The sequence below is a fragment of the Bemisia tabaci genome, chromosome 3 (assembly GCF_918797505.1).
Source record: "Bemisia tabaci chromosome 3, PGI_BMITA_v3".
NCBI classification, from domain to species: domain Eukaryota; kingdom Metazoa; phylum Arthropoda; class Insecta; order Hemiptera; family Aleyrodidae; genus Bemisia; species Bemisia tabaci.
In genome coordinates, this window is record NC_092795.1 from 7903021 (window position 1) to 7929242 (window position 26222).

Consider the following 26222-nt stretch of genomic DNA (forward strand, 5'->3'; position numbering starts at 1 on the left):
TCTGTCAAGGAAGAACAACTTCAAGGCTTATTTGTAAATTGAACTTACTCAATTATTTAAAACTTAATCATCAGGAAAGAAACTTACATCTGTTTCAAGGAGAGCATGTCACATCTCCTTTTTTTTAATTTTATAAAAATTAGTACAGTAATTACAAAAAGAAGAATTTGTAGAGTAAAAACCACTTGAGGGAATATTTTGTGTTCAAAGAAATCCAAAAGATTTAATGGCTTTCGTGATGAGAACAGTATTGCATAGTTTTCAAGATATACGATAATCTCTGTGGGTGATGGACTGAAATGAGGTTTCTCGCTCTAAAGTGAAAACAAAAGTAATCCTCGGAGGTCATTCAGACTTTTTGCTACAATCACATATTCATCAAATTTAATTGTTTCCTCAAACATTTCCTTTTTTTACTTATACTATGTATTCCACCCTGTCGGTCGAACCTCTTTGGTTAAGATCAAATTATAATTTTTTTTAAAAAAAAACTCATGTAAATATTCTTCTTTTTCAATCCTCGAACAATGGTATTCTGCAATTTGGAATTGACCATTATAGTATTTTCTTTCTTGGTATCTAGGATAATTGGGACTGGTTGACCTAGGATGCGAGTCAATTATTACAAATTTGCATTTGCCTACAGGACAAGACATGACTGTTGTGAACCAAATAGATCTTTGCAGTCGATCAGTTGCATCACTCCATTTGTTTGTTTGTTGTGCTTTTATCGGAAAATGTAATAAAAAAATTCGTTGACCACCGAGAAGCTGTCTTTAGCCAACCGATTGTTCTGCCTACAGAGATACAGCATAGAATGCAAGCAATAATGCTACTGACCAACCAAAAAGCTCCATTTCACTTTAGCCTTTGTCTTGTCTTGTAAGAAAAAAAAGAAATTTCAAAAATCTATGCAGGAAGAATTTCGATGAAAACAAAACCACTTTTTTCAAAGAATGCTATATTTAATAGGATCTAGAAAGAGTATCACAATTTATAATAAAACAAAAAAAACACGATATGTAGATATACTTGACCTATAAAGTACCTGAAAAAAAGTGCAATTTTGATGAAGTCCTAGCCAAAGAAGTTTTAGATTTTCTGAAGTGAGGCAGAAAAGCCACTGTTTTAATAATTCTTATATATAAAGATGGTAAATCTTCTGTCTCATTGTAAAAGTACAAAACTTTACCCATTTTGCATGGTTTAACTTAGGGAACAAAAATTATCGGATATTGTTCTCAAGATGATGTGTCAGGCGGAAAAGTCTTCCACATTATAGCAAAGTGTAAACATTCTAAAAAAGAAGCTAATATTCTGCTACTTATCAAGAAATCTGGCTTTCAGATTTGGTCTGAATACGATCACAGCATATCCATGTTTTAAAACTTACACTAAATCATTAGAATCTTTGGCATTAAACGACTGATGGTAATTTAGGTTAAAAACTAGGATCCTGGTAAAGAAGTGTCTAAAGAGTGCTCAGATTTCCATAAAGGTAAAAATAACTTCTTTAAGAGGTTTCTTATTGTAAAAGTCAGAACAGAAGGGACTCCTTAGTACTTATACTACAGCGTCTTCCCTCTGATTCAGTAAAGGAAGATCCAGACCACCCACACCAGGCTTTTTTTCCGTTATGTCAGGTAGAATGAGGTTGGGAGCGCAGGAGAGAAAAGGAAATCCCCACCAAAGAATCCTAATTTTTATGAACGCGAAGCCTGCCTGGCTTAAATTCTGCTAAAATCGAAAAGCATAGAAAATTTTAAATTAAAAAGGCCCAAAAGAGTCCAAAATTGACTCACTCCTGCCTGAGACCTTGACTTTTAAAATCTGAACTCCGTTTTTACCTCCTAAAAGAGGTCAGGAAGACTTCAAGTTAATGGAATTCCGATTCTTTGGAGTCAATTCTCTTCATGCCTCAGTGATCCTTGAACTGATCCGGAAAAAAAGCCCGGCGCAGATGGTCTGGATTACCGGGTATATTAATGTCATTTTCAAAATAGAAAATTTTTCCTAGAGAACCCTTCAACTTATCACCATCAAGTTTAGAGGTTCACAAGAATGTCTGTTTTTTTTTCGATGAAACCTAAACAATACAAATATGAAACTTTTTTTAAAAAAATATTATCAAGAGCCGCAGGGGTCCAGAAAATGATGGAGTGCACTCCCATTCATTTTGGTGAAAGCAGCGAGATGAGCGAGATCAAGAAATTCTTCAAGGGAGCAATTTTATTTTTCTTTCTATCTTTTTACAATTAACTGAATTTTCATTTGAGTTCTCTGAAAGTAGGAAACGGCGTTAATTTTAGTGAAAGAGACTAACTAGTACATTGGCTATAGTAGAAAAATTGGCCAAACATGCTACTTTTCTGTGAGGAGAAATGCTGAGGGCGCTCCTTTTTTATGAAAGTGGTGTCTCTTTTAAAAACTAAGCTTGTTCACTGAAAGGCAATTTTTGTAAAAGTAAATTTGATTGAGAAGAAAACAAAGAACTTTCTGGGCCCCTGCTAAGACGATAGCCCACAATGTGGACCCAAAAGCTCTTCAGAGCTCTAAATTAAACTATATAATGAAGTTGAAAGGGAATTATGACCTATGTAAAACTTAAATGCTATCAAAAAAAGTGATGCGTAATGATCAGATATGTACGCTGGGCGGAAATAAGATCTCAATACTTCCTCTTCCCCTTACAAAGAAGGAAAAGGGTATACATTTACAGACAGTAGAAATACTTACACGAAAATGAGGACAGTAGTTCTTGTCGTGCTGCAACAAAACAATAAAAAATAACAAAGGATTGAAATGCTCAATTAATTCATAAGATGTAGAACAAGAAAGGATACAATGATAACATATAACACATAACATATTTGAAGAATCTTACCTCCTAAAATTGAAGAAAACAGCTTCAGCTTTTGTCCCTTCTCCCAAAACTTGAAAAGCCAAAGGACAAAGCTTAGATTAAGGTACTACATTACAAGTTTTCAATTCAAAATTTCAGATTGGAAACGATTCACACAGTACCAAATTCGAAAACTAACTCTCAAGGATGATTAACTTTGACATAGAACAATGAACAAACAGAAGATAATACATGACACCAATCATGTATGTATTAATATTTGACTAATCTATGCAAAAAATTCATATCTTAATTGCAACTGTTAATGATCAGATAATGTTTCATTTTCTTCAAGAGAAACCAATCAGAACATTTACCTACAATTTTGTTTAATCTTCTCCAGAATGAGTGAGGACAATTCATAGAAAACTTCAACAGAACTGTAAGTTAGTTTCCCTTCAGGGAAAGCCAACTTAAGCAGAGAATTGCAAAGTCGCAATTTGAGATACGCATTTTTCAATTGAGTCATAGTGATGTTAATTAATGGCACCCCTCGCCTCAGATATCCCTCACTTTTGAAGTTGTCTTTATATCAGTGCCTCAGAGCCGATAGGTACCTAGCTCACATCATTGGAAAAATCAAGTTATTAGCGTCTTGGAAATTTTCTATAATGATTCCTGGTAAGGGCGAACTTTCGTAGCCCGATCATGCTGGTCATGGGATACAAAGTTTCAAACATTGCAATTTACATTGGAATGAATTGAGCGGATGCAGAATTTTGATACAACGTTTCAAACATTGCAATTTACATTGGAATGAATTGAGCGGATGCAAAATTTTTTCCTGACACCTCAAAAATACTAAAACGAAGTTAGGAACCCTTTGACTCTGAAGTACATTCTGATACAAATCTTAAAAATTTGAATAGGAAACAAGTTGCTTGGTGCTTCCATCTCCAGCACATTCATCAGAAATTCCTTCACGGGATTGATTCCTTTGTAACATGCAGGTAGACCACTTATCAGCTTGAGATGCTTCTAATTTTCTTCAAATAAAAAAGATTGGTCAAAGTTTTCCAATGTGAAACTTTTCAGTACTATTCAATAATTCAGTTCGTGGAAATTGTTAACTGTCACCAGTAAAAGCTGCAAAATGGTGCAAACGGTAAAGGCAGAGAAATAAAACAGTGATGCCAGGAACCCATCTGCCCAGGCTTGGGATAATATACAGTGAAGAATCTACCTTCTTCAGTAGATAGGCATTACCATTCTACTTTTATCACAAACTTTTCATTCAATGAGCGAATTAATAACTTATCTTAACCTAGCCGTATACTAACTTCAGACCCTGTAAACAATTGCACAAGCGTCTCATTAAGTAGGGTCTTGCACATGAAACAATAAAGAAACAAAACAAACTTAGAATAGTAATGCTCTCACAGGCACTTAAAGTGATAAATGGAACAGTTAATGCAGAATGAAAAATTCAAGTTTCTTCTTGCTACAGATGTCTAACTAGCCTAAATACAACAGCTTACAGCTGCTTCGTATAGAAAATTCCAGCCTCGGAGGAAACAGAATTCGTGAAAAATTGAAAATTCTGAAGCCTAAAACTTTGAAGGAAATAATTATAACAATATTTTACCATTTATGATGTCCACAATACACATTAATAACATACTTAATTCATGATTAAACTTACAATACATAGGTACGTATAATTAGACGTATCCAGTCCTCAGATGAAACACCTGAGGTGGTGACCAGAAAGTTATCGGAGGATTGAATGTGACTTAAAAAGGTATCAGTCGGTGCCGGTCATGGACAAAGTTGCTTGCTCTTCATTTCTGACCGAGCCACAGACAACCAGGACATGTGACAAATGAAGTAGACGCCGATCGTCTAACAGTAGTTGACCATTTGGTCATAAGGTATCTCATGATCATGATACGATTCTTGACTATTTGGTGGTGGAATATCTAAGATACATGGAGGAGTCAATAAGCATAAAAAGATTTTAAGGATAAAGTCAGAGTATATATATAGTAATAAATTCTCATGCCGCTCAATTTCTTGCTTACAATCTCTTTACACCCCTTGACAGTAAGAGTGAGAGCATGGTATACTCAGTGCTTCAGTGCTTTGATCCATCTATGATGTAAACTCAATTTTTCAATAAACTATAGGTGACTTGCTGTGACATGAAAACATTCACTTAGAGGAGTGCTACTTACCCTCTTCCTCTTTTCAATTTTCTTGGGTATTAATGAAAAACACTAAAAATGTTAGGCCTTGTCTCCGCAGGACTGTCCGGCCATTTGTCACTGCAGCCAATTGCATAGACAAGTCTGAGATCACTTCAAACAAACTCAAAACAAATCACTGAAACCTGCCAATTAATAATGGATCAGTTTGGTGTTTCTTCTCCTTCCATAGCACAAGTGATGTTCTTGGAATAAATTTTAAATCGTTTGAAATCAACCACCTCTCTTTTTCATGTAATTTGTTGCAGCGGCAAAACGCCTGAGAACGCCCCAAAGGAGACAAGGTTTTAGAATGGCAGGCAGATGAAAAGTCCAAAATCGTAATTTACTAGCACTCTGTAAAAACAAGTCTTACCTCTCTGGAAGGTATACTTGCATCCCATGTCATGGTAGTTGATTTTTGTCGACTAGTAAATCAGCTAAACTTACGCTATCACTGCAATAAGACACTAGGAAGAAAAAACTCAACAAGTAACAAATAATGACCTTGGTAAATGCTGAGGTCAACCTGTTTGGCATTTACGAAGTTTAAGCAACGGTGCGTTTTCTTCAATAGGAGCCGTTCAAGTACTATGTAATGCCTGATTTGCAGTTTCTTGACTCCGTTTCTCTCGTTCCTGTAACGCACCCTTAACATTAGCTTGAGTCTGAACTCCTTTGGGATTGCAGAAATCAGGCTGAGAACTCTAGCAACTCAATTTCACAGAAACAGGGCAAAATTAAAGGGGAAAAAAAAATTTCCAGTAGCTCTTTCAAAGCTACTTTGATGTAAAAATACGCGAACACAGAGGTTAACTTGACAACAAATTCCCAACGCTAAAATATTGGGTTTCATTTGTAAAGATTGAATTTCATAAGATTTCTACCTGAAATTGCAAATTAGGTATTCTCTTGCAGTACCTATTTCATTTTATTAAAAGCTTCTGTACATTAAAATCTGACAGAGGCTTGAAACACTGGACTTGACCCCTCTCCTTTTGGGATACTGTAATATGATTTCAAGACACCCCCCCCCCCCAATCTTAGTTGCACTACATGATGCTTGAATGGCTTCTTTCCTGCCACCAACAGATTAGATTCCTCTTTAAGAGGAATTATTTAAGTCAAACAGGATAAGAAGAAATTGTATGAAACACAGGTTTCAACCTGTAGCACTTATTTAACTTCCGGACATAATCGTTTCTGAGTGTTGGGAGAATCGGGATTATTGCAGCATTTACTTAATGATTTCTTGCCTTTGCCTCGTGGTGACTTAAGGATGAGTCTTTTCGGGCCTATGTATCTCTTTACCTCAACTAGAGGGAACTTCGCACAATTTTTGACTTTCGGGTTTGATGAGGGGTATGTGACAGCCGGACACTCGGACTCTAACAATCCTGAACCAGAGGCTTCCGCATCTTGAACTTGGTTGATGACCTGAAAAAGAGACATCTTTTATTTAGAAACAGGTGAAAGTAAAGAGGAATAACTGATGAGATGAATGAAGTTGACCTACAAATTTAAGGAGGTTCTTGCATTGATTTTGTACGGCTCCTTAATTTGAGAATACTCTTGCTGTTAAGTGTTTGCTGCACTGCGACGGCGTAAACACATCAACACATCACGGGGTGATGAGGCGCCGCAATCACATATCTCGTTTGCGGTGTCTGAAAATCTCTACTCCAGTCTTTTAGTCTTCATTGTTCTCCTCGGGATCACCTATGGTAGGTATTTCATCGAGGGAGGAAGGGTTGGCTGCGTATGTTATTCTGTTGTATCTTCTCTCAGGATCAGTTGTTTTTGTATAAGTATTTCTTTGATATACTTATGCATATCGACGGTGTAAGTCGGCAATCACATAACTTGTTTGCGGTGTCTAAAAATCTCCACCTCTATGTTACTTTTTTAAAGGAGAACAAATTGACATCATTCTTTGAAGTTTACGAAGAATTTTCTTTGCACAGAGAAGAAAAATCACGGCAGTTTTAAAGAATTGTCGTTGAGTAGTTTTCAGTTTAAAAAATAAAGTACGACAGGAAGTCTGCGACGTCGCAAACCATGTTATGTGATTGCCAACTTACACCGTCGACAAGCTTCTTCAACAAGGCAAAGGACCCTCGACCTCTGCAGGACTATCAAGGACTCTCATCGACCAGGCTACCTAGGTCTAGCCAGTGCCGATGGATTGATTGCACCCCTTTTTTCATTTCATTCTCTGAAAATACTGAGTGAAATTAATTTTCTAGGGATTTTTCAGTTATTTCGAACCCAAAATGGCAAAGAAAACCAGTTTTGAAAATGCCAAAAATTGGACACGTTTGAAGCAAAATTTTTGGCAGGCTCTGATGACAATGTCAGGCAAGGGCGTTTGCTGATCGGCTGAACTTGGCTTCAAGCATCGCCTTGCTACATCAATTAAACTGTCAGCTTTTGATTGATCAGATTTTGATTAGCTGTTTATCATCTAAGAAATGTTTTTTTAACCTTAGAATGAACTTTTTAGTTTCCGGTATAGGTTGTATTTTAAACAGCTGATTTGACTTTTCCTGAACTAAACCAACAAAAGATATTGACATTTTGTCGCATAAATTGGCAACCTTAAACGATAATGGTTTTTGACAGGCAGGAAGTTTGAATCTATGTTTTGCAATGGGACTAGAATTGTTGGTTTTGCAACAATGGCTTGATTTTAAAGTTTTTGATATTTTCAATATGTTCTGGTTGAAATTGATGAGGACATGTGCCTTTTGGAAGTCAAATCCTTACCCTGGTTTGAACTTAAGGAACAGTGCTGTAAAACCTCCAAGAGTTGCCAAATTTCCTCCGATGAAATTTTTATTTTTGTGGTATGAATTATTTTTCCTGAAATTTTCAAGTAATTTAGATTGATTTAGAAATAAAATTCTCAAAAAAATTTGGAGAAAAATGTAAAAAAAAGTTCCTGAAAGTTCATATTTAATTGCAGGAAATTTAGCAACATCTGAAGCTTTAAACAAGGTTTCTCCTTAGCACAGCAGTGTGGTCCATTATTGAAATAATGGTGGCTCAATCTCAATAGATAGGAAATTTTTTCAAAAGTGTTGCAAATACCTTTTCCTCTTGGTTGTCAGTGTTCATAATGGCTGGTAACTTTTGGGCATCCACCCGGATGAGTTTAACAAGGGGAGTGGCTTTGGTGCAAATTTTTAAAAGGTTGCTCCTTCTGTCATGCAGCTTTGACGGACAGCTATCACAATCACAGGAAACAGAATCAGTATCAGAAGGCTCCGACTGATTGCTATCACTATCGCAAGAAACTTCATCACTATCTGAGCATGACTCTCCCCCTTCCATTTCATCGATTATGATGTTCTTCCACTTGCGAATCAAACATTGAGCAACAGTGCCAACAGACTCGTCATGCCGCAATAAGTTCACGGTGTGCCCAATGAGGGTAGTTTGTAGATCTGCTGTTGTCATCTCGACATCAAAGAGACTGAAAAGCACATCTAATATCTGAAAAAAAAATAAAAATAATAAAAATTCAGAGACTTATGGATGATGAGTTAGTAGATACTGTTCCTCACCATAAATGAGAAATAAAAGTACTTGTCTTTGCAAATGATCACCTTGGACATGGGTCGGAGGCACCTAATTTGTTTTCTTTGTTCTTTTTAAAAAAGCAGAGTGATTGAAGCTTTTGGGAATGTTTCAGATGTTTTTAAACCTTCAGTAAATGGCAAAGAAAAACCTTCAGAAAATGCCAAAAATGGGACCTATTCGAAACAATATTGTTATCACGCTCTAATGACATGGCCAGGCAACAGCATTTGCTAATTGGCTGCACTCTACCTCAGGCATCGCCTGGCTACGTCAACTTGACTTTCAGCTTTTAATGGTCCGCTGTTTCTCCTTTGATGCCCCTGCACATGTGGAATCGCCAGTCGCTGCACGCAAGTCTGAGGAGCACTGGACGATTCAGCCTCAAAAAGTGACTTCATCGGTGCTTCTGTACACAGCAACTCTGCAGTACTTTATGATCTGGGTAGATGAAATTCAGGGGTATCGCAGTCCTCATTCTGGCTCAGTATTTCCAAGAGGCAAACCCTTGATGATCAATTTAATCATTCAGTCAATCAATTCTCCGCGCACAGCTGGGAGATGTAGCAAAGACCCCTCTTGAATTCTTGGTTAGGTATCATATGTGGTATTAAATGGAGGGAATGAAGTTGAATATGAAGGATTCCCTTCCATCTCAGATGGAAAAGTGAGGGGACCTGCTTGTGAGTCAAAAACTCTTGGGATGGAAGCAACATATGCTGCAATGGAGACAACAAAAAATGTATGGTCTACTTTCATCTTGATGACCTCCCTCCTGAAAGAACCAAAGAATTAAACAGTTACCTGATTAACTTCAGTGGAGATCTCCAACTGAGCCTTCCGGTCAAGAATATCTTGAAGTTTGTCAGACGCCAATTCAGTCATCATAATGGGCAATAGAACACTTCACATTCCAAGAGGGGGCAATGCAAACCTGCTGGGTGCTTCCTGGTGACAGACTACCTACCAATGAATTTATCCACGTACTTCATTTCTCGAGACTGTTATGACTCACTGACTGAACATGAAGAGAATACCTTGCGCTGGAAAAGGAGAACACGAAGCGAAGCGAATATTATTATCGCTCCTTCTTTACAAAATCTGATAACACAATCACGATGCGAGAGGGGCTTATCGTGATGTTTTTGACCGTTTTGCGTTTTGGGGGTTTTGAACGACCTTGACATTGTTTTTGTTTTGAGTTGACCAGTTAAGAGTGACGTCAAATAGCTGATGACGTAATCAATCAGCTGGTGCCGGTTGGCGCTAAAACCTAATTTATGTAAACAATCAGTTTTAGGTTAGATTTCGCACAACATTTCAGCAAGTGACTTTATTTTGTTTTCTTGACGTTATTATCTCCTCTATCGGCTTTTATCTTCTGAGTTCGTCAGAAATAAGATAAGACGAGGCACGATACAAGAATACAACACAACCATGAATTTCCTATCAGAAGTAATGGCCACAGCAGGTATGAAAATTGTTAAACTTATTCAGAGCTCATCCTGGCATTTTTTCCAAATGCATCATGAAACCAAGTTTATACTTCCTCGCCTCATTCATTGATACCTACTTACTTACTTTAAATTACTAATCTGCCTCCTCAACTATGCTTTGCCATAAGATTCTATCTTCTGCGTTTTGACTTCAGCCTGTGACGTTCAGCTCTCTCGAGTCCTTTTTTACCGCATCTGGCCACCTAAACCCAGGTCTTCCTCTGTTGAAAAAACTTTTTCCTTATTCTTATTTGTAATCTAACTTGTTCCATCCTTTTATGTATCCTCTGGCTCTTCTTAAATCTTACCATATCTTCAATCTCCTAACTCTTATTGACTTCCTTGTCGTCTCCATTCTCCAGATTCATCTTTGACTGCTCCGTAAATTCTTCTATCAATTTTTTCTTCGCAATTTTCGCATGTAGTTTTCTTTGCTCTCTGTCATTGCCCATGTTTCTCCACTGTAAGTGTCCACAGGTCTGACCAGTGTCTTGTACTAATATCCATTTTATTTTCCTTGGATAGTTGTTAATTTTTAATGAGCTGTAGGGTTGCCCACTAAGCCTTATTTCCTGTTGGTACTCTGTCTCAATTGCACTGATCATTTTTGCCTCTTTGATTGCCTGATTTGCTTGCTCTGATTTACCCTGGTTTGAGTTTATTGATCTCATGAGGATTGGGATTAACTGTGGAAGCGGGGAAGCGGAGTTGTCAAAATGAGGGATATGTTTCTAAAGTAGAAACTGCAAAGCAGTGAAATCAGTCTCAGATCGGAATACTCCATTGGCTATCTTGCTGTTGGACCATTCTAGGGTTTCAGTCACCTATCAGAGTTCTCCTATGAGAAATCTAGACACTGACGTAATGTCAGGTTTTATTAATGTCTTTTTGTAAGTAAGTGTGTTTGTTTATTTTCCAGGAAAAATTGAAATGGATGAGTTACGTTACAAAATCCGCCGCATCAAAGAGGATATCTCCACACTCAAATCAAAAGTGAATGACATAGTGAAACGCGAATATGTCCAGTTCATTCCTTTGGTTGAAGATGATGAAGACTTGACATTGGAAGCCATCCATCTAGCTGATGAAATGGAATCTCTGAGTAACCGTATTGACAAACAGGTACAGTTTTATTCCTCTCAATTTTTTTAACTTAATACTAGGACCCTTTTTTTACTGAATAGGTACATTCATAAGAGCCCCTCTTACAGCACTCGGTGACACCTAACTGCCGCAGACACCTATCTTTTCAAAGCCCCTTTGATAGCTGGATCTCCGCCTGAAGATGGTCTCTATCATATAGGTACTAATTCCATCACTATGTTGAGCCTCTCCTCTTGAATTGGCAGCCTTTGCATTTTTTATAAAAAATTTTTCATAATTAGGTATCACCTCAAAGAAGTTATTTTTTTCCATTTTTTTAGTTGAAAAATTTGAACATACTTATCGATGCTTTTATTCCTCAACTCTTTAAATAGTGAATCTATTGAAAATTGGCCTTTCAATAGTTTATGTGCACTCGCTCATGGTGATCAATGTTTCCTAATTAATTTCAGATGAAGGTTGAAGTGACAGAATGTCTGACAGAAGTGGCAAATCTGAGTGAGGCATTCAGAGAATCTAATCTCTTGTTGGAAGCTCTTCAAAAATTACTTTTCATCCATGATAACCTCCAGTCCACTCGTGACATCCATGACAATGAAAGCCGCACCAAAGCAATTAAAAAACTGATTGGGATCTCAGAGTTGCTGGACACCATGTCAGATCAGTTTGAATCTTTAGAGATTTTGGAAGGAATCAGGGCTGAAATTGATGAACAGTGGCAGTCCTTCTTGCTGTCTGACAATGAGGCCCTTCGCAAGCACATAACATGGGATGAACGTGAACCCAGTTGTAAAAACAGACAGGTAGGAAAAGTCCTTCTAAGAAAAATATCTTGTTGTTTGTTGCAAGAATGCTTTAACCTTATTTCATGTTCTTGTTCCTTATCCATGCTACTTTCAATAGTGATTAGATTTACTTCTAGCATTATCATTTGTGACCTCCCCTAGAGAATGAGATCTCAATTTTTGCAAAAACTTAAAATTTAGTCACTAATACCAGGACACAGAGGAGTTTTTTATGAACATTCTGGTACAAATAAACCCCAACATTTTCAAACCATAGACATAACACAATCTAGACTGCAGGCTGATTATTGAAATTTTGTGTTTGTCGGGTGGACATGGAAGACATAAGTTAAATTGTGAAGTGTGATTGGTCGGCATGTCTTATTGCTACTTTGTCGATTGGAATGGAGGACAAACTAAAGGCACCTCTCTAGTATCCGACAGCATGTCGTCCATTCCAATCAACAAAGCAGCGATAAGACATAGCCGACCAATCATTCTTCGCCATTTTATCTATTTCATCAATGTCCACCCTGCAAACACAAAATTTCAATGATCAGGCTGCAGGTCTGACTTTAGGCGGGAGAGGCTAGACAATTAGGAAGGTAAATTGCGCCTTTACCTGAGTTGACACAGCCTGTGGCCGAATTATTGAGACTGAGTTGGCCTGATAAGACAAGACAAGACGTAGCAACTTAGCCCTATCTTAACCTTGAAATATATCGCAACTTGATGTCTTATCAGGCTGCTTTAAACTTTCAATAATTGGTCTATTGGTATGCATGTAGTATCATGTGACGTCCATTATAAGAGCGTGGCCGCACGTCCGTTTTGCTGAAGGATGCCTCTGATTCCTCGAATTTTCTGGCACTACATGCAATACGGGCTACCTACCCATCGTCTCGCCAAAAGATCTTAATGTGCCTTCTAGGTTGTTTTATATGTCAATGTGTCAAACCAAACCGGAGTTATGGTGGTGTAAAATTTCTAATTCATAAAGCTTTGTTTTGAGAAAAAGCTCTTTTAAATGTTAATCTGCAAAATTTCCAAACTATAATGGAACCCTATGTCTCTTATTGGCACAAAAATATACTAAATTGTCAGCAATTCATTCTTCAGGACTCTGAAGAGTCTCTGTTGGCATCTCAAACTCTGATTTTTCAGTCCTAAAATAAAGAAGATTGTTTTTTGCAAAAAGGAATCAAGAGCATTCCAATGTTGCTAGGATTGTGCAACTTACATTTTGTGCCAAGCATTATTTAATCATGCTAAAAATTTAATTTACCTAGGTAATTTTCATCTTGAATTTATAGTTGATTGGGAACATTGATAGAACTTGTTTAGATGATCAGTTTATATTTGCAAGGTAAAATGAGCCGCATAATCTTAACAACATTGGAATACTCCTTGGTTCTTTTTTGAGAAATGCAATCCAAGTGTTCATGCTACATTCTCCATAGTCAGTAAGATACATCTCTATGATTTCCTGTAAAAAGCGCGTGGAGATTTAATAATTTGATCACATACTCTGAAATTCACTGATTTGATTTGATGTCATGGTGCATTACATAACAATGAAAACAAATATCTGTGATTCTAGTTGACTCTGACCGTGTCAGAAAATTTTGCCAAGAGTGAAATTTTGGAAGCACTAAATTTGCTAGATGATCTACCCCTGGTCACATCAAAGTTTTGTGAAGGTCTCATGAGTAAGATTCTTATCCCATTGATGACGCAACCACACTCAGTAGATATCATGACAACCAAAGGTGCCCAGCTGATTCTCCGATCAATCCCTAGCACTGTCGATCAACCAATACAATTGAAGATGGAAAATCTCCTCAAGGTTACAAAATTTTAATCCACTTAACTAGGCATTAAATGCACTGATTACTCTCTAATCAATATATTAAGCATGTTTCTTGTAAATGATTATTGTTTTCGCCCCAAAAATGTGCGAGCATAGAGGTGGAAAATCTGCTTGCCCAATCTATTCATAATCTGCAGCCTCAGATTGATACTCTTTTGAAAGTTTCCTGCTCAAGCCTGGTATCAGAGGAGATCGCAATGAATCACTAGACAAGGTGTAAATTCAAGCATTTTGTTCTCCCATCAAAATCTAACGTAGAACACGATTTGTACAACGAAAATTACTTAAAGTAACTTCTAACCAAGATACTAATGTTTTTTATGCGTGAAGACAAACTTTCCACCTATAGTAAAAACAGAAATCTCCTTGCATCAAATCGCTTTTTAAACATTACCGTAACAGTCTCTGCAATATAAAATGATGATAACCTCAATCTCGACGATTCGACTCAACTTTTGCAAGTTGCTTACATTCTGAACAACGCGAGGTAAGGAAGGAACACTGCTTGATTCGGAAGCCTGCCAAAACCGTTGAACAATTTGATTGACGTAGACTCTTGTTTTTCGTGTAAGTTTAATTCAAATTCTTTGTAACCAATGCTAAATGAAAGCGTTTGCATCTTGATTTGGAATTAATATCAGTTATTGCCATTGCAAACATTTTCTTCTATTTGAAACTTTGAAGAGGGAACATTTACGAGAATGCTTAAATTCACTCAGTGTATTTGCATTTGGTAAGTACACTAAAAATTTCAAAAAAGTTATCCTGTACCTTACCCTTAAAGTCTCAAAGTTTGTAGCAAAAATTACACTGATTTAAATGAGGAGGAAAAAAGTCGAGCAGAAGGGATGTGTTATTAGTGTTAAGTATTCTGTCAAGTAGTAAAGTCTCACATTTTTCTTCGTCTGACAGCTGAGACATATGAAACTAAAATCTTCAATTTTGGCCTGTAAAGGCTCTGTTGTAGGACATGTACCCACTTGTTGAATTCCCTTATAAATGTCAAGCAAGATGGGTCGAAGATGCACTAAATTTCAGAATACTGACTCTTTCTTGCAATCTGACATTTTTGTCTCTTGGCTGAGTTCAAAATCGGCTCTAATTTTTCAGTATGATACGGAAAAGAGTCATCGCTTTAAAAAATTGCCTCCTGGCAAAAGATTTGTCTCATATTTACTTTACCCTATAGTTTGCTGAACCAGTCATTTTTTGCTCCCCTGCAAAGAGTTAAAGAATGCTCTACAAGTTCAGAAAATGCCATGACACAACAGACATTCTCTTTTTGGGGCTTAAACTGTGTCAATAGTTTAATTGTCTCATTCCGTCTTGCTAGTGTAGGAAACTTTTAATAATAAAATCTCAGGAGCTTCCTTGTGCTCTTAAATACTCATTCTTTCTTGTCGATATTAAAAAGTTACTTTTTATTTTTTATCTTACTTATTCAAAAAATGTGTTTTTCCAGGTCTTTCAGTTCTTGTCAGAATATTTGAGTGTGCCCATTGATGAGACCAGAAAGTTCACATCAAAAGTAGATGACTTCATAGCTGAAAATTTTTGCGAGCTCTTTATCAAGCATTGTGTTGTTGATTCAATTCCGTTTAAGCAAAAGGATTATCGAAACTATGAGAAGTTTGTGTGTCAGATCATGTCCTTCGAAACTTCTCTCAGAAAAATGGGTAATGTTAAGCATTGTGTGTCAGGTCCTTTGAACTAATTTTAAACAAAGATACTTGCTTCAATGCCTCCCTACAATTTTTATCCATGTAATGTATTTTTATAGTATGTAATCGGGTGAGAAGGGTTTGCACTAGAGTATCAAAATATTAACAGCTTTTAGTCCAGGCAAACAAGGAAAAGAGCCTGCAAAAATCCCGGGTAGCAATGTTTTCATCGATTCCTATGTAATTTTTGACGCTGAATTCGAATTTCAACTTTGCGCCATTAAATTCGGACCGGAAAGTTGCCAAATTTGGCAAAAATGGCCTAAAATCGGCCTTTTTTCCGGATTATGGCCTGTAACTTGCCAAAAATTGATCTGACGATAAAATTAGTTATTTTCAGAAATGAAGCTCGTTAAATTTCCTACAAATCAGTTCCTATACACTTTTTTGCTCAGGGCAAAATTAAGCGCGCTGGCGGGCTCCAAACTTTGAAAAATGAGCGAAAATTTGGTTTTTTGCGGGTTAAGGCCTGTGACTCGTCCAAAATTGATCTGACGACAATTTGGTTGTTTTAAAAAAAAGTTCGTTAAATTTCCCATAAAAAAGTTTCTATACACTTTTTTGCTCAAGGCAAAACTAAGCGCGCTGACGGGCACCGAACTTCGAAAAATGAACGAAAATCGCGTTTTTTTTGCGGTTTTTGCAAAAATCCCGGGTAGCAATGTTTTCATCGATTCCTATGTAATTTTTGACGCTGAATCCGAATTTCAACTTTGCGCCATTAAATTCGGACCGGAAAGTTGCCAAATTTGGCAAAAATGGCCTAAAATCGGCCTTTTTTCCGGATTATGGCCTGTAACTTGCCAAAAATTGATCTGACGATAAAATTAGTTATTTTCAGAAATAAAGCTCGTTAAATTTCCTACAAATCAGTTCCTATACACTTTTTTGCTCAGGGCAAAATCAAGCGCGCTGGCGGGCTCCGAACTTTAAAAAATGAGCGAAAATTGTGTTTTTCGCGGTTTTTGCCCGATGTCTCCTGTTTTAATCGTCCGACGAGTAATTTCTGGACAAATTAAGTGCAGATGATAAAATTTACACTTAGTGAAATGAATTGATGTAAATAATAAGGATAACCCAACACATTACAGTATGCGCAATTTTCGCACATTTTACAAAGTTCGGAGCCCGCCAGCGCGCTTAATTTTGCCCTGAGCAAAAAAGTGTATAGGAACTGATTTGTAGGAAATTTAACGAGCTTCATTTCTGAAAATAACTAATTTTATCGTCAGATCAATTTTTGGCAAGTTACAGGCCATAATCCGGAAAAAAGGCCGATTTTAGGCCATTTTTGCCAAATTTGGCAACTTTCCGGTCCGAATTTAATGGCGCAAAGTTGAAATTCGGATTCAGCGTCAAAAATTACATAGGAATCGATGAAAACATTGCTACCCGGGATTTTTGCAGGCTATAGCCCCTTTCATGGCTTATTTGCCTGGACTATTTGTAATACTGTAAGAGTGACAGATGTCAAAAAAACTGGGAATGTGGCATTAAATTCTTTAGGGATGACTGAAAGTCATCAAGACTGCATTTTGTTTATTTGTTCCTGTTTAAATTTTGCAGGATTTTTGTCACACAAAACTACAGCCTTATCGCACTTTACCTCAAACTCAGAAGAGCAGTTCAGTGAAAACGCAAGTCAGGTACATATAGCAAAAGCGCGGGATCTCATGAAGAAAGATCTTCATCGGATGACCCAGGTTGCACCATCGAATGTTAGCAACGAATCAATAGCAGATAATTGGCACATGGACCTCTGCGAAAACACTTTTGAGTTTCCCACATGCTGTATCAGCCAGTCTGCAACAGAACTTGTTGGGGCCCTGACGGAGATAATGGAGGACATTGTTCATTCAACCAGCACACTACATGCAGTTAAGCTCTTCTGTGCAGCTCGTAATATTGTTAGCATGTATGCTGATGTTGTATCCGTCTACCATGCTAAAATGCTCACTTCAATCCCGCAACAAGCAGGTCAGTGCATCTCTTTATTTTATTTCAACTCCTTCTGGGCATTTTATTAAAGGGGAGTTTAAAAGGACATTCCTTTGTTTAATCAAAAATCTATGTTTAAAGTAAAATGCATTATTATGTTTTTTAGTATGTATCAAAAATGAGGTCGATAGTCAAGAAAGACATTTGACAACTATCATTTTTTATTTAGAAACATTATTTTTGTGGAAAAAAATGTTTCAAATAAAACGTAAAATGTAATGTCCGTGAAAGAACGGATAATGTAATGTCCATGAAAAAATGGATAATGTTGTGTCCGTAAAAAAATGGAAAATGTAATGCCTGTGTAAAAACAGAAAACGCCAGAAAACAGAATAACACTTAAAATTGTTGCAAAAATATTTTACTGAACATCAATTACACAAACTCCTCGTTGTATTAGACCCATGTGTTCACTCGGAACTTTATCAGATCCAGGGGAGGGGGCAATGGCGGGATCGCCTCCCCCCCCTGGAGCCAAAAAAAAAAGAGGGAGGGAAAGAAAGGGGAAAAAGAGAAGAAAAAGAAGGGAAAGAAGGGGAAAAAAGGAGCCTGGTAGGAATGATAACCGTTTTGTAATTTTTTAGTGCAGGGAGGAGGATTTTTAAGCTGTGGGCATAGCCGGGGGCGATGCCCCTGGACCCCCAGTGGCTGTTTTTTGCATCATGAAGTTTTTTTTAAATGTTTAAAATAAAGTAGCCAAAAAATTTTCCGCACATTTTCTGTTTTGTCTATTTTTTCTGAGATTCACAAAAAAATAAACAAACAAAGTAAACAAAAAATAAATTAGTACTAGCACTTTATACTGAGAGGGTATTTGTAAATGCAGGATATTGTTGGTTCTCTAGCAGTCTTCCTTCATTTAAATTTCAAAGTCTGATGTTTTAAGCTATTTTTGCTTTTTACGATATTTTAATGTTACTAAGAAGAATAGACTATTTACAGGTTTGAGATATCCAAAACAAGTACAAATAAACGTTTGAATTGAGGTTTGAATTTTTTCTCTTGTGTTTTACCATCAAATTGACGGAAAAAAGTGGGGATACCTATAAAAATATCCGTCTAAATATTAAGAACTTCCAAGGCTAATAATAGGCTAAAATTCCATCAGCAAGTGTTTAAATTCTCATCAGTTTCCGGGGGGGGGGGGCGGACCCCCCTTTTACTGGGGGGGCACCCCCCCCCAGACCCCCCAGTCACGTGCCTCAAAATTCGCCCCCCCCCCTGAACACTACGCTGGATCCGCCCCTGATCAAATCACTGTTTGATGAGAAAATTGAAATTGAAAATATTTTCTCAAAGCGCATGTCCAAATCGTGTAATGTCCGTCTATTTTTCTCTGTAGCTCTTTCTGAGGTTTAGTTTATTGAATGAAACTTTGAAAGGAAGGAGGGGGTCCTCCTCGCATTGATCTAAGAATTTTTTTTACAGTTTTTAATTCGAATAATTTACCCTTTATGATATTTCAAAGTGCCAAAATTTAATGTTCATGACTAAAAAATGCCCTTCTTAACTCAATTTCTAAGTCACACTCGTCATGGTTTTGCTCTAAGCAGAATCTGAGATGGAAAATGAAGATATTACGGAAACCCTGCCTGCGTGAAATGTCGATGAGAATAAATATACTATATCATTAAAATTCGCTCCCTCTCCAGTAGCATATTCAATGTTTGCCGCATTGTGGCTAGGTTTTTTAAAGCTGAACTCGAATCTAATTTTGTCTCTTTCCAGAAAATTTAAAGAGGACTTATTTAGACTCAGAATTTATAGCCAATTATAATAACATTTCTTTTATATTTGTCTTTCCTTTTTCCAGCATTGTTTTTCAATAACTGCTTTTACCTGGCACATAAGTCTGTTTTCCTCATAGTTGAGTACAAACCTAAGTTCCCACAAACTCTTGATGCCCGCTTGGTTACCATGGTTGACCTGGTGCAGCCATTGCGGAAAGCTGGGCTAACTGTCCTCATAGAGCAAGTGCAAACACAGAAGAAACAAATTGTTGACATCATTAAGGATTCAGGTATGTCCCTCACATTGTTAATAGGATGGTCTGACGTCTTCACAGGAAAAGGCAGCTTGTCGCAGATCTGTCAGGACAGGTAGTTCCAAAAAGTAAAGCAACAATGCTTTTTTTAGCAAACAAGTTGAGCCATTGACTTACTGTTTGCTCTTGTTTCTTGATAAAGTCAAGTGAAACAAAATACATCTAAGTATCATTGATTATAATGGCTGACTACTTGACAAATGACCTTTTTCGTGTTATTGGAAAATGTCTTTTTTCTTTGAGAAAAGCAACCTATCAAAAATAGGTAGCTGAATCTTGGCTCTGATTAAATTAATTAGGCTCTGAATATATGTTTTCATTTCTGATTTGAATTACTTTTCTCAAGAAAAATGTATCTTTCTTTCGATGTTCTAAGATTTTCATCTGTATTTTATTTTTTCAAAGAGGAACATGCAAATTTTATCTTTTGAAATCACAACAACTCATTCTGAAAACAGAATATTAAAACCACAGAAATTTGCAAGAAAGTCTGCTCATCTGTTTTCCAATGATAAAGTTAGGTATGACGGAAAGTCTATGTTGTGAACCAAGTTACATTGTTTTTAAGTTTGCAGTACATTTTTTCATTGATAACTTCTGGAAGGTGAAAAAAAAGACCTTAAGGAAAACCTTGTAATAGATGTTCACTGTGTGTTTGCTGCTGGTAGGACTCATTACTCTCGGAGACACCTCTGTTTTTCCGGTCTCGATCGAAAAGTCCATGCGGCAGTGTTTACGGCAATTGAAGCTATTGCAGTCCGTCTGGACGCACATTCTTCCAGCATCCACCTATACCAAAATAATGGGTAAGATTCAATAATATTAACTACTTGGTTTTGGCATCGGTGATCCTACTCGGACCTCAGTGGGTGCTTTTGCATCATGCACCTATTTCATGAAGGAAGTTTAGGAGGTGACTGCCAATTGCATTCAAAGATTATTTTCCGTGTCATTTAATGACCTACAAAATCAGGTCACCTAACTTTACACTATTGTGTTTCAACTGTAAACCATGCATGGAAACTTATATCTTCAGTTTTGACTAAAACTTTCATAAATAACACTCAATGCAGTTAATTATGGAAGCCCCCTCCCACTGCAGCTCTTTGTGTCGATCCTCATTGTGCATTTATTCCAAGAAATCAAGGTATTTTATGAGCTTGTTTAGTGAATCACTCAAACTCCTCTCTTTTCCAACTTAAACTTTCATAGATTGCCATTCATGGATGGCTCAGCTGTTTGCATTCAAAATTAACACTAACCCAGTCCTAACTAGAGTACCTGTATAGGGAGAGTATGGACAGATCGGTTCATGGAGGACTTAGGGCCCAAAAGTGCAGCCACCCTTCTGAGCAACTTCTAACGCACAAAATTTCACTGCCAGCCTACAGATTTCAATTCTAACCAAGATGGCTAAGAGTGTACATAAATGAGCGTTCTTTCGCAAAAATAAGTACATTTATGCAAAAAGTAAGCCAAATACATGCTTTCTAAACGACGGTTCGTAAGAATTGTATTTGTAAATCCCTCTGGACATTCGAAATTCATAGGTTGGCTGCCCTTTTGGGCCCTAACTTTATTCGCGGAGGCATCGGTGAAGGCCTGATGGACTTTCGGAGTTTCAGATCTGTCCATACTCTTCCTATACAGGTACTCTAGTCCTAACTAAGAACGAACAACAAGTGTAAAATAGCTATCTAGAGTGGCTGTTTTTTTTACCCGGGTTATTCAATGGACAAGACTTTACCTCTCCCCACTCCAACCCCTCCCCTTCTTTTCCAAAATTTACTTTCATTTCTTTTTATCAAGGAGCAATTCAGATAGTGCACTGCACACTGAAAATGATTTGATTTTTTAGTTCATGAGAAAGTTTTATTTTACTGAATAATTTTTTGTTGCTGGCCACCCTTTTCCAAGTACACTGGTAAAATGCTCAGTCGACGTAATAAAAATAAAAAATAAAAAAAATAAAAAAAAAAAAAAAAAAAAAAAAAAAAAAAAAAAAAATCTGAGTGCACGTTTTGATTAAAGATCAGAGAAAATCAAGAAATAGTCAGGTTTTAAATTTTGGAGTCAGAAGAAACCAAAAAATGCTGGGGAACAAAAAAATGAAAAAATTACGTACATCCTGCAACGGGTCGAATCATCTGCTGATCAACCAGTTTAGACATCTGTTGATTGACCAGTCTATATTTCTGTCGATTGGCTGGCCAAACTGTCAAACTGCCAAAATTTACTGTGACCACGCTGATTTTTTGTCAAATTTACTTTGACCGCACTGATTTTTTATCAAAATTACGCTGTGTAATAGTGAATAGGGAAAAGCGTTTTGCTGGTGAAAGCGTACACTGATGAACTTTCTGCACCCCTGGTCTTCTCTCCTGATTACCTTTTCCTCTTACTTTGATGCTAATCAGGAAATCATCTTTGATCAAACATAGATACTCTGAATCACATTTAATCAAGACTTCATTGTAATCCAAGTTATAAATGTTTCAAGTTACCTTTCTAAAATTCTAACTTGAAATCTTTTTCAGGACAAATATCAAGCACCTTAGTCGAAGAACTAATCAACTGTATTCTTAGCATAGATGACATCGCTTCTGACGTTGCAACTAATCTAGTCACTATTTTTCAGAACATCATAGAGGATTTACCGAGATTGTTTCCTGTAAGTATCAGAAATTCAGTCAGAAAATCTCCATGCAAACCCCTGATCATGTAAACTCACGAATCCTCTTAGTTTGTTAAAATACTTGATTTTTCTCATAAAAATCTTATATCGTACTTGAATACAGTGGTTTTTTAAATATCAGCCAAACGGACAAAATCAATTGAAACAGTCAAATCTACTTTGCAGTTTTTTAAAATTTCATCCTCTATCGTAACCCTTTGGAAAGAAACCAACCATCGTTTTCTCTTAAAATTTGGTGGAAATTACCTTTATATAAAAGAGAGAAATTACAGTTATTTTCGAGTAGGGATGTAGGTTGATTTCCTTCGGAAGAATCAAAATAGGTGAGATTTGGAAACACAGCAATGCAGATGTGCCTGTTTTGCATACCTCTGTCTACATATACCTCAATGTACTTGAAATTTCTCCAAGACAAGACGAATCCTCTCTACTTAGATATGTTGGAAAATCAACTATTTAAGCCTGTCAGTTAGAAGTACTTGATGATATATATACTACAAAAAAGTATTTGCTAGTGAAATATTGTGTAAATCTACAGGAAAAGACATTAATCTACCAATAGGGGCAAAGTTTTCAGTAGCCGTGGTCGAGCAAAGTCCCTTTTCCCTTGAATGGTCACAATTTTACTAGAAAATTTGCTGAAACAAAAATATCTGATTATGCTCAAGTATACTTGAAATTTTGTTTTTGGTTATGATCCCCTCTTTTTCTGCTCCCAAACTAATTTCAAAATTTGAAGTGTTTTAGACTTACTATCACAGATTCTGATTATCTGTCACCCCCAAAAATATTTGTAAGATGAGGCCTAGGTGAAAAATGGACAATTGAACCATAAATCATGAACTATGATCTTGCAATGTTTATTTGTGAACTTCTGTCATAAATATCTAAAAAGAAAATACCCCCTAATAACATTTGAAAGATGCGAATGATAGTAATAGTCCTTCTGTATCACCTAAGCTCCTACCTGTATGAATTTTCCAATTTTATGGTGAGTTAAATTCTGTCACTTGCTATAGTAGTATTACGTTTTGCCTCCAGAATCCTCAAGAAGTGTTCCGATTGATTCGAAAGTGGGGAAGATTTGTGGAGCTGACCAAAGTGCTCGGTGGAACACTGCAAGAAATCGATGAGCGATGGGCAGATGGCAAGGGTCCACTTGCTGAGGAGTTTAAGGCCGATCAAGTGCGCCATCTCATCCGCGCACTATTCCGTGATACAGAACGTAGAGCGAATCTTCTTGCACGGATACAGATTCAGATCAACACAAGGGGAGCTGATCCCTTCTCACTGAAGAAACGCTCTGCAAAATAACTTCTTCAATACCAAATGCTCTATCCGTTTTGTCTAACTAACAATCAATCAATGCGGAACATTGTCAGATTTGATCATTCTTTTGAATCTCAATGTTTGTGTGTGTAAAATTAAGGCCAAAACTTTGTCAGTAGGTTTATTGATTCTGTCATATTTTCTGATTGCCCTTAAAAAGCAGTTTTTAGTGCTTGCTTTCAATATATGAGAAAATCATTGTCATCAGGTTGTTCCTGAAAGTAGGTTGAAGGGGTAAAAACGGCGATGGTTTTTTGAAAACATCCAGGCCAAAATTTAAACATTTTTCCCCGAGACCCTCTTGACTAAATATCTCCTTGGAATCTATCATTGATTGATATCCTCTTGAGAATTTTTAGCAAACAGTTTTGCTATTTTCTACTGTGCGTCTATAAGACCAGGCGCAGGAAAATTTTGAGTCAAATAGATTGAAGAGAGTCAGGTAACTCAATTCACTAATTAGTGTACACAGCTCAAAGTCGTTTGTTAGGAATAGCATTAAAAAATGCCTGAATGAAAACATCTAATTTTCTAGAGGTCTACTTCTGTGGTATCAAAATAATATGTGTCTGGAACGTTTTTTATAATTTTTTGTTTGCTGTTCTCTGTGAATATATCCTTTGCCTGGAGCCTCTTTGTTGGCTGTGATCTATTTTTTAATTGTAGGTAGTTCTCTATTTTTCCTCAAGAATTTGTAATATGAGGATCAGTCTTATACTGATATCTCTAACCTCTTCTTCTTTCTTGATTTTCTTTTCGGCAATAAATTGTTAATCATATCGCTATGATAATAGGTGACATGATAGTAGGCCTATGATAGTAGGCCTATGATAATAGGCTATTATAAGGCTCATGTTCTATTGATGTTCAAGTTTCTGTTTCTTAATCAACTGGTTTTTCAGGAGCTGTGGCTTTTCTCTGAGCCTTTACAGATTTCATCCAACCGTTTCCTATAGAAAACGAAATAGATGATTTTTAGTAATTAACAAGAAGTGTCACCCTGATTCAAAAGGGTTTTTTGTTTTGTTTTTCAACATAATATTGGAATCCCTCTACGCTCGAAGTTGGTCCAAAGTTGTATGTGATTTTTTATAAGAAAATCTAGTGTGAGCTACCGGTGCTTTGAATCCAAAAATATAACTAGTATTTTTCTTAAGGACTCAAGTGCCGAAAGTCAAATTTCGATTTTAAAAAAAAAAAAAAAAAAAAAAAAAAAAAAACAGGAAAAACTGTGTCATGCTAACCTAACGCAATCGTTTCAGCTCAAGAAATATATGTAACCTAACAATATCCATTAAAAGTGGGCTCATAAGATTGAACGGTACTCTTTACTCCGTTTCTCTCGAAACTTGGATTTTGGGACCTTGGGTTCTATAATTTTAGCTCATTCAAAATCTGATAACATGATTTCTCTGAAGAAAACTATGGTTTCTGTTATCAAATCCAGTTAGTTTAGAGAAGAATTGAGACGACTTCCTTTTTTCCCCTCCCTCATAAAATCTTGAAAGAAATGTGTCAAGTTGCTGTGTCAGTTGACACAATCTTAGAAAACCGATCGAGGAACAAGAACCAATGCATCAATTAATTCCATGCCGACCATGAGTATCTTTTTGAAACTGCAAGATGAATTTTCCGTGTTATTTCAGTTGCTGAAAGAAGTAGAGTATTTGTAATTTTGTTTTAAATTCTGTCATACAGAAACATAAATTTGTAATTTTATACTTTCCTTGTGTATTCTTTTTATCATATTTCCCTTGAGTCTTCTTTATGTTGCTATTTTGAACTGAATGTAAAATTGAATTGTGCAGTCACAAAACACTATCCTCAAATTATAATGCACTTTCCCCCTGTTCTCCTTAACTTTATTTAGACGTTTAGTATTCTAAATACTTCTCTCCCACAAAAAAGTGCTTCTATTTGGGCTCTCTAATTGCGTCTTTTTTTTTTAGGAATAAGAAATTTCTCATAAAACCTAGATGTCACAAGGGATAAGTCAAAAAGGTTGGTTGGTAGATACGTTTACTTGGTGCTTTCAACATTTGAGCCATTAACACCTCAAGCCGTTCTTAGAAGAGATGAAATGGTGTGCTTTTAAATTGCACAATTCAATGCCTGTCAGGTCAGGTAACCAGAAATAAACTAATACAAGAATATTCGTTGATTTTTAATTTTTTTCTTTGACTTAAAATTTTTAACTCTTCTTATAGTAATTTCAAATTTGTTTCTAATTGTAGTGCCGATTACTTTTTTTCTTCTTTTTTTTCATTTAACAAGTGTCCTAAAACATTGAAAATTCTGCAGTGATGACTTTCCGCTTATTTCTAGATCTTACGTTTTTTCTCGTTGGAAAAATATACATTTCCTCAAAATTTCCACTTAAATTCTCTGTTTCGCGAAAAGTATCCTCTAATATTTTCACCAGAAGTCTTTTGGGAAAAAAGGCAATTTCTCTTTAAAAATTTGCTCTAATGGATTATTGTTCTTCATGCATTTCTGGCGGATCAAGAGGTGGCATA

General features: G+C 36.5%; 2 protein-coding genes across 2 annotated transcripts; one reads left to right on the forward strand and one right to left on the reverse strand.

Moving 5' to 3' along the window:
• Positions 1-944: 944 nt before the first annotated feature.
• On the reverse strand, positions 945-9829 carry LOC109032253 (uncharacterized). The gene is made up of 3 exons (XM_019044282.2): positions 9469-9829; positions 8176-8580; positions 945-6522 (listed from the first exon to the last, which is right to left on the reverse strand). The coding sequence occupies exons 1-3, from the start codon at positions 9550-9552 to the stop codon at positions 6262-6264; spliced, it is 750 nt and encodes a 249-aa protein (XP_018899827.1). The 5' UTR covers positions 9553-9829; the 3' UTR covers positions 945-6261.
• Positions 9830-9954: 125 nt separating this feature from the next.
• Positions 9955-25427, forward strand: Zw10 (Zeste-white 10 kinetochore protein). Its single transcript, XM_019044278.2, has 10 exons — positions 9955-10135; positions 11080-11282; positions 11717-12067; positions 13650-13895; positions 15382-15595; positions 17207-17617; positions 19452-19658; positions 20351-20488; positions 22220-22353; positions 23419-25427. The coding sequence occupies exons 1-10, from the start codon at positions 10102-10104 to the stop codon at positions 23689-23691; spliced, it is 2211 nt and encodes a 736-aa protein (XP_018899823.2). The 5' UTR covers positions 9955-10101; the 3' UTR covers positions 23692-25427.
• The last annotated feature ends 795 nt before the right edge of the window (positions 25428-26222 follow it).